A 9,289-nucleotide genomic window follows, 5' to 3' on the forward strand; every position below is an offset into this window, starting at 1 on the left:
CATTGTTCCATCCATCGTCACCCCCATATTTCACCCAACTGGGAACTATTAAATACTTTCATTTATTTACATTGGTGTTCTGTGAGTGCTGTGTTGTGTGGCCAAAGTTTTTATGTGAAAAACTAAACATGCAAACGTGCATGCACGCGACAATGGCGAGCTTGCCAGGATAAATCCTCTTTGAATTCAAGGAATTCACTTCATTTTTGTCGTTGGCCACACTTCCCATACACTGGACACTGATGTACTGTAGTTAATTAGCTTTTGTTGTTGTCTGGTAACTGTGGGTGGTTGGAGGGGCCCGAGGGTTAGCATCAGGCCTTGTGGGTTTCCTGTCCTTGTTACCAGTCAGCTGTGCCTTGTTTTGATTTTTCATGTTTTGGCTAACCGTTTGCTAGTTTGTTCTTGTTTATGGAACTTCGTTCTGGTCGTGTTCTTGATGATAGTGCTATCATGGCGTCTAGGACGGAAAGTAGTTCGGATAGGATTGCTAGGTGGCGTTCACTTGCTGAGGAGCTAGGTGTTAAATCTGCCAGTATTCCTGAGTTTATTGCCGAGCGAATGACCCGTGAAGATGCGGAACAGGCTAGACTAGAGCTAGAGAAGGAGAAACTTGAACTAGAAAGGAAAGCTTATCAGGACAAGCTAGAAGTAGCGCGTCGAGAGACTGATGAGAGAGTTAAGTATGTTCAAGCTCAGCGAGAGACTGATGAGAAAGCCGCATATGAACGTACTCAGATGTTTGAAGAAAAACAAAGGCAAGAGAGAGAGGACCATGACCGTAAGCAAAAGCAGGAAGGAGAAGAGCATGACCTTCGCATGCAACTCCTGCAGAGAGAGTCTGAAAGTAAGAGGGTGAAGAAAGGAAGTAGGGATGGAGCTGATAATGAGGGAGATTCCTCAGGCGAAGAAGAGTCTAGTGACCTTCGTGGTTTTCGGCCTTCCATACCGATGTTTGATGAGAGCAAAGAAAACATAGCTACTTGGTTGAAAAGGTTTGAGAGAGTCGCTACCTTGTACAAGTGGAAGAGAAATACGTGGGCAACTAGGGTCTCGACTAGGTTGTCGGGTAGGGCTGTAGAAGTGTACAACACTCTGGATGATGATAGCGCAGACGACTATGACGGTTTGAAGGTCGCGTTGTTAGGCCGCTATCAGCTCACAGCCGAAACCTACCGCCGTCGTCTCAGAACCTGCAAGAGAAAAGAACATGAAACGTTCAGACAGTTCGGTGCTCGCATTGAAGAGAATTTGACTAAGTGGCATGAGCTTTCCGAGATCACAGAACTGAAACAGTTGGTTTTGCTGGAACAGTTCTTGCAGACCCTGAGCGCGGACATGGCCGCGTACGTTAAGGAGAAAAAACCTCAGACGTTAGCCGAAGCAGTTAAGTCCGCTGAGATTCATTTTGAAGCACACCGTGACAGTAAGAAGTTTTTTCAGCATGATCGTGATCAGGGTGGAAAGGCTGGCGTTGGTGAAAAGCAGAAAAGTGGAGATAACTCAGTTGGTACATCCGGTAGGAAGTGTTTCATCTGTGAGTCCCCCAAACATTTGGCTAGAGATTGCCCCAAGAAGAGCAAGTCGACGGGAGCGGTGAATAGTGGTCCTGAGAAGTCTTTACCGCCCGTCAGTGTACCTACTTTGTGTACTCCCTGTAGCCAGCAAGACTACGACCCGAGATGCCTGGTGGTAGTGGATGGTGTTGCAGTAGAGGGGTTGCGTGATACTGGATCTCAGGTTTGTGTCGTGAAGAGTTCATTAGTTTCCAGGTCTCAGTTCACAGGACAGGATCTTGAGGTTTCTATGGCTGAGAAAGACATCAAGAGGCGCTATCCAGTGATTAAGGTTCAGGTTGATTGTCCTTTCTACACTGGTGAGGTTGAGGCTATCGTCATGGATACACCTGTTGCTGATTTCATTGTAGGTAATCACGCCCGGCTGGGTGACTCGATTGTTCTTCCAGTGTACGCTGTGTCCAAGGTTGTGTCAGTTGTCACTCGTGCTCAGGCTGCCGCTGAAGGGAAGAAGTCGACTTTGTTACATGTTGCTGCTCCAGGGCTAGAAACAGTCACCCCTGAGCAGTTGCATGACCTTCAGCGGAATGATTCGACTTTGAAGAGTTGTCGTGAGGCGGCAGATCGCCGAGACGTCAGAACGTCTGGTCACTCCGGTGAAGTTGGGTTTGTTTGGAAGAAGAAGATTCTGTACCGTGAGTATCGCGGTGGTGGTAGCGTCTATACTCAGGTTGTTGTTCCCCAGCAGTTGAGGTTAGGTGTTATCAAGTTGGCCCATGAACCGCCTATGGGAGGTCACATGGGTGTCCAGAGGACACGTGATCGAGTTTGGCAGCAGTTCTTTTGGCCAGGTATGTGCGCAGACATACGTCGCTTTGTGTTGTCTTGCGATCAGTGTCAAAAGGTTTCTCATAAGCCACAGAAGGTACCGTTAGGTAAGATGCCTCTCATCGATACGCCGTTCGAGCGTGTGGCGATCGATCTGGTGGGTCCCATCATCCCTGCTTCTGAGTCTGGTAACAGGTACATTTTGGTGTTTGTGGACTACGCTACTCGGTACCCGGAAGCCATTCCATTGAAGTCGATTGAGGCTGTGAAGGTTGCAGAAGCGATGTGGGCAGTCTGGACTCGAGTAGGAATTCCCTCAGAGATTTTGACAGACCGTGGTACTCAGTTCATGTCCGAGGTGATGAAAGAAGTGGAGCGTTTGCTGGCCATCAAGGGTTTAGCGACTACTCCGTACCATGCGCAAGGAAACGGATTGGTGGAACGGTACAACGGAACACTCAAGACCATGCTACGCAAGCTTGCTCAAGAGAAACCGAAGCAGTGGGATCGCTACATTCCTGCACTCCTCTTCGCTTATCGTGAAGTTCCACAGGAGAGTCTGGGATTCTCTCCCTTTGAGCTTCTATACGGCAGGACAGTGCGAGGACCCATGTCTGTTCTTCGCAACCTATGGACGGAGGAGCAAGTCGATGAACAAGTTCGTACGACTTCTGAGTATGTGGTTGACTTGAGGAACCGGATTGAGGAAACCTGCAAACTGGCGCGTCAGAATCTGTCAGCTGCTGCACAGAAACACGCGGAGGTGTTCAACCGGAAGACAGTGCGAAGACAGTTCCAGCCTGGAGACAAGGTTTTGTTGCTGCTGCCGCAGAAGAAGAACAAGCTGCAGTTGTGTTGGCAGGGACCGTTCGACGTTTTGGAGAAGAAAGGCGAGTCAGACTACAGGATTCGGATCTACGGGCGTGAGAAGCTGTACCACGCCAATCTTCTCAAGTTGTACAGAGACAGACAAGGGCGACAGGGTCAACCTGTTGTGGGGTTTGAGCTAACAGAGATCAGAGGCGACCTTTTCAGCTGTGAACCTGATGATGCTATGGCCCACTGCGTCAGTGAAGATCTTGAGATGGGAAAAGGCATTGCCGTTCACTTCAAGCAATCGTTTGGAAAAGTTGATCAACTTAGAGCACAAAACAAGAAGGTGGGAGAGGTAGCTGTACTACAGGTAGGTGCTTCCTACGTTTACTACATGATCACCAAGAAACGCTACTTTCACAAACCCTCCTACAAAACGCTGCGGTCCTCCATGGAAGCTATGAGGGACCACTGCAAGCAGAACAATGTCGCTTCCCTGGCCATGCCGCAGATCGGATGTGGATTGGACGAGCTGAACTGGAGCGTCGTCCGTGAGATGATCAAGGAAGTCTTCAAGAACTCAGGCATAACTGTTAAGATCTACACATTCGGGGGCTAAGAAACACAGTTTTTGTACATTTTTGACGTGCATGCTACAGGAATAATGCATATCTTTTTGTTTGCTTGTTTTGTCATGTGCGGGTGATTCCCGGTAGTCGCAACGTGGGAGCCGACTACCTCAGTCGGGCATGCGTTGAGGAGGGATCTTTTGCCGTGTAGACAGATGTCTATGCTTAACTTGGGGGGCATTGTCGCGGACAGTTGTATGTAGTTATAAGGTTCCTTGGTCGGGCGTTGCTGACAGGTACCTGTGTCAAGGTGGGAAGACCGGTAGCTGGGCTTAGCTCAGTGATTCGCGCCTTGCACGCTTTGCACGCATTGCACGGGACGTTCACGGTAAGCTGCGCGCTATTTGTAGGGTTCACCGTTTACCTGGTTGCTGACTGAGAAATTCATAGGCATTCTTTTTTCTGTCTCGGCCGAGACCAGATGTTTGTTCGAACGGCTTCGAAATTCGTGTGTGAATTGTCGTTTGAGTTCGAAGTTATTTTCAGTAGTAATGTACGTCTACTGTGGACTTTGTTAAAGTCGGTTGCGTAAAGTGCGCGATGTTTTTCATTAGCCTGTGTGAGGTAAGTCAAATTTCTTGGTCTAATTGGATAGACTTTTGTCAGTTTTTGCTGAAGGTGAATTAGCGGCCGGTGGCAGGGGACAGGGAACCTACATTAGTTACCAGTTGTACTGTTTTGTCTCGTCTTTGTGTTGTTGTAAATAGTGTTCATCATAGGGTTTAAAAGGAAATCATTATAATGGTAAATTATATCGTAGAAGGAAACCAAAGTTTAGTCATTGTGCTTCCTCCTCATCCCTAATAATGATGTCTATTGGAGGAGGAAGTCACGTGTCTTATATTTTTGGGGAGAATATTGACTTTGGCCTTCTAGGCTTTCAGTGTTTACTGTCGAAGACAGACCGGACGGGAAGGTGCGAACCCTAGCTTCACAGCATGGAGGAGGCACCACCACGCTGCTGCTTGAGTAGCCAGTTTGGACTCTCGCATCGTCACCCCCACGCTGCTGTGTGAGCAGCCCCTCTGGATCTTCTCCGAGGCTTCATTACGCTGTTTTGAGCAGCTATCTCGTAACGTCACAGCGGCGCAACCACGCTGCTGTTGGGCAGCAACATCGAACCGGCGCCGTCGCTGCAGAGTGTGTGCCGTGTGACAGCTCTTAACTGGGCTGATTCTCTTACCCCCGCGACAGAGACGCAGGTGTCGACCCGAGGGCGCCCCCCCCCCCCCCTGAATTCGTCGAACGTGTAGATAAGTACTTTCTTACGATAGATATCATTTATGGAATGAGGAGGGCCTTTATGACGTACGTGCTTTGTGTTTGACTATCCTGATTGTCTCGTATGTCGTTTGTTGTCGTTATTTTGACTGTTATGTACTTTCTCATGTTCATTATGTTCATCCTCATGTATTCGTGTTAACCCTTTCATTGTTCCATCCATCGTCACCCCCATATTTCACCCAACTGGGAACTATTAAATACTTTCATTTATGTACATTGGTGTTCTGTGAGTGCTGTGTTGTGTGGCCAAAGTTTTTATGTGAAAAACTAAACATGCAAACGTGCATGCACGCGACAACTGGAATCAGACTTGAAAATTGCTTCATTTTGTGCCAGATTTTACTGAACTTTAGAACGTAGTCCTGCTGACCGACTCAGTTTTTTTCTCAGCATTTTACCCAAAACATATGTTTTTGCCTTGTGTATGTAGTGGACTCGACAATGCTGAATTGAAGAGTGTTGTGGACAGAATGTCGTAACTATTTTTTGTTTGTGATGGAAGAGTTAACCAAGCCAATTTAACGTTCATTCATAATTTATTGCACACACACTCACATCTTTAATTACACGATATGGTCTAACAACTTTTCCAGTTTTGTCAGTCTTGAGGGTTCTTTTCTTACTTGTCTGTATTTTGACAGTTTGTTTTGTCAGGGCGAGGATGGCACTTGGTGCTGCAGGGAATTCTTGCATCTTTGCAGCAGCACTTCTTTGTTTTGCAGCTGCCTTTGCAAGAACATACCGTTCTCGCGACGGCCTGATTTTGCCATCTGGTGGATGCGCGTGATGCGTGAATCAAGGTCACCTCTGACAGTCTGGCAGGATCTACTGCATTCAAAGAGGGAAACACCACACTGTTCATGTCAACCAGTTCCTCACCACGCAACCAATTTTCACAATACCAGCAGGACAGTACACTTTGTACATCTCACAACCACCCACTGTTTTGGACTCGAGCACTTTACAAGTAAGCAGCCTAACATCTGTGTTGGTTCTATCCGCACTGTGGATTTTAACTCCCACTGTGTTGCCCTCTGAAAACGACTTCGTCACATCTTTCAGTTTCTTTTGGAACCGAGATTCTTTGCGCCTGGCAGCCGTCAGGAAGTTTCTTCTTGCAGCCAACCGCTTGTCTCTGTGAACTGCACTGGCCTCATTTTCAACCACCGCACTGCGTCTCCAAAGAACAAACTTTGTCCAACCTCTAATGGCTCTTGCATGGGATTTCCCTGTGTGGGCACACATGCAGGGTCAAACACTTGATCAACAGACATCACGGCATGCTCACGTGGATTTACTTTCATACCATTAACAGAGGTAATGTTCGTGTGTTCTGTTCCTGCACCGACAATGTGGTTTTCACTCAAGAGGAGATACTGTCTTCCACGCTTTCTGTTCTCAGTTGAATCATTGTTGACTGAAACAGCATGAACTGCACCGCTGTCATGACTGCCAGACTGTGGAACCGCCCCATTCTGACCCTCCAGCTCCAAACTCACACCACTGTGGCTGCCGCTCTCGGACTGCAAAAACCCACTATCAGTCTAACTCCCAGACTGTGAAAACCCGTCATTCTGACTCCCAGGCTGCGAAAACCCGTCATTCTGACTCCTAGGCTGCGAAAACCCGTCACTCTGACTCCCAGGCTGTGAAAACCCGTCACTCTGACTCCCAGGCTGCGAAAACCCGTCATTCCACCTCCACCGCTCCCCCAACCCCCCCCCCCCCCCCCCACGCCTCCTTACACACACACACACACACACACAAGGATGGACAAAAGCCGTTTAGAGTCTGCGGGGGGGAAAAAAAGAGTCCGTCGGGTTAACCTAGACAAACCTTTTTTTTTTAGGCTTTATCAAAATCCCTTTATCCCGAAAACATTGAAGGTAGGCTCAGGTGCACTGGATGACAATACATGAAACAGTACTTACCTCCCATTATCGCTCTGGAGAATTCTCGGAGGTCCAAAACTGCAGAACTGGTCGAAGAGATGACTTGCAACCTCAGCAGCCCTCTTAGACTTCAAGGCGTATGCCCAGCTGTACTCGGAGAAGCAATCTCGGGCGTGCAGAATCCACTTGGACTCATTGTCTGGTCGGCTTCTAAAGTCAATTAGGTCGATCTGAACTCGAAGACGGAACGACAGGTTGATCATCGCCTTGCCTGATGGCAGACTCTTCACTGCTTGCCTTTGGCAGCAACTAGTGCAGGTCTTGAGGAAAATGTCAATTACATCCCATTTGATTCCGGCGTAGTTGCTTTTGACTTCTGCCCAGGTCTTGTCTCGGCCAGAATGGCCAACGTAAGTGTGGCATGTGGAGATTGTTTGGAAAATCTCCTCACGTGCGACAACCGGACAACCCGACTTCTTGCAAAATATTATATTCTGCAAAACTACCATCCCGAGCTTGTACAGCTTTTTGGCCCAATGTTTGAATTTTGGACCCTCTGGACATGCCTCCTTCTGGTCCAAACTGAAGACCCGCAGAAATTTGTTGTATTTGTTTTGGGGCAGGCAAAAAGTCTCTGTCACCGTTAATCTCTATACCCTGCTTCTCTCTTGGCTGTCAAACTGATATCTGTGTCAGCAACTTCCCCTTGTGTGTGAACCAGTGCTCACAATTTGTTCTCACAAAGGAGCACTTTATTGCTCCAGTGCAGCTTAATGGAGTTGTATTCACGAATTCGTGATCTCAAGTCGTGGCAATTAGAATACACCACTTTCCTTTGTGACTGTTCAAGTCTGATTCCAGTTTCCCCTAGGGCAAAGTAGAATTCTACTTTCCCCTAGAGATTGAATTCCAGTTTCCCCTAGAGGAAACTGGAATTCCAGTTTCATCTGGCAATAATCCAGAGGAAAGTAGAATTCCAGTTTCCTCCAGGGGAAACTGGAATTCTACTTTCCCCTAGGGGAATCTCAGATTCCTCTGGATTCTACTTTCCACTGTGACATATACATGCTGTTTCTGTTTTGAAAGATACGATTAAAAAAAGGCACAGGCGGAGTCGTCTTTTAAATAGCACTTTAATTTATTTAGTATAAGTGAGTGCTCTACTAGGTCAACGGCTTTCTTAAAGTCCAAAAAACAACGCTCCCGTTATTTCTGCTTTGTTAATTGCTGACAGCCAAGTCTCGCAAAAAGAGCTTAAGGCGGTGTGGCAGGAATGCTTAGAGCGGAATCCAGACTGAAAAGGATGAAACATATTCATTTGTTCCATATAATATGCCAGCAGGTGTTTTTGTGTGTGCTTGTAGAAGTGAGTGATCTACTAGGTCAAAGGCTTTCTTAAAGTCCAAAAACAACGCTCTCGTTATTTCTGCTTTGTTTATTGCTGACAGCCAAGTCTCGCATAAAGAGCTTAAGGCGGCGTGGCAGGAATGCTTAGAGCGAAATCCAGACTGAAAAGGATGAAACAGATTCATTTGTTCCATATGTGCCAGGAGGTGTTTTTGTATATGTGCTTTTCTAAGGGTTTAGATAGAACAGGTAAGAGGGAAATAGGTCTAAAGTTGTTTGGGTCTGTAAGATCCTTATTTATTGGAAGTGGTAATTAATACCTTTGCACACTTTAAATTACAAGGGAACACGTTTTGTTGTATGCTTAGGTTATAAACATAAGTTAGGGAATCGACAATGTAAGGTAAAGCAAGTTTTAGCAACTTGACTGGAATCTTGTCTGGACCCATTGACTTCTTATTCGCCATTTGTTGTACCAGTTTTCCTACCTCGTGCACTGAGATTGGAGGAATAGAAAACTTGTCAGTTTGAGTCAACTTTTGTCCACAAAATGTTTTTAATTTTTCAAAAAAATCATCCACATCAAGTGAACCATTCTGATTGAGACAAGATTTTAGGTTGTCTGCTAGCGAAATGAAGTGTTTGTTAAAATCATTTGGAGATATTTGTGAACGAGAATGGGTTGATACCTTCCTAGATTTGTCAAGAATGTCATTCACTGCTCGCCAGATTGTAGCTGTGTCCTTTTGTTTTCAGAAATCAGTTTATTAAAATATTCTGCTTTTGCTTGTCTCACTGTGTCCAAAACTTTATTTTTTGCAGTTTATACTGTTTTCATGTTGCGCTCTTTAAAATAACCACGCATCGCCATAGCCTCGATAATGTCTGAGGTTAACCAAGGGGGGAGCTGGGGATGTTTCACTCTATGCTGACGTAGTGGTGCGTGTTTATCAATTATTGAACACAAAATATGGTGAAA

The 9,289-nt window shown here is 46.5% G+C and overlaps 2 protein-coding genes across 2 annotated transcripts; one reads left to right on the forward strand and one right to left on the reverse strand.

The window, feature by feature from the left end:
• The first annotated feature begins 453 nt into the window (after positions 1–453).
• LOC138955650 (uncharacterized) lies at positions 454–3,777 on the forward strand. Its single transcript, XM_070327215.1, has one exon. It carries the CDS (start codon positions 454–456, stop codon positions 3,775–3,777), a length of 3,324 nt encoding a protein of 1,107 aa, XP_070183316.1.
• Positions 3,778–5,721: 1,944 nt separating this feature from the next.
• Positions 5,722–7,226, reverse strand: LOC138955651 (SCAN domain-containing protein 3-like). The gene is made up of 2 exons (XM_070327216.1): positions 7,003–7,226; positions 5,722–5,899 (listed from the first exon to the last, which is right to left on the reverse strand). The coding sequence occupies exons 1-2, from the start codon at positions 7,224–7,226 to the stop codon at positions 5,722–5,724; spliced, it is 402 nt and encodes a 133-aa protein (XP_070183317.1).
• Positions 7,227–9,289: the final 2,063 nt, after the last annotated feature.

The sequence above is a fragment of the Littorina saxatilis genome, unplaced genomic scaffold, assembly GCF_037325665.1.
Source record: "Littorina saxatilis isolate snail1 unplaced genomic scaffold, US_GU_Lsax_2.0 scaffold_1063, whole genome shotgun sequence".
In the NCBI taxonomy this organism is placed as follows: Eukaryota; Metazoa; Mollusca; class Gastropoda; order Littorinimorpha; family Littorinidae; genus Littorina; species Littorina saxatilis.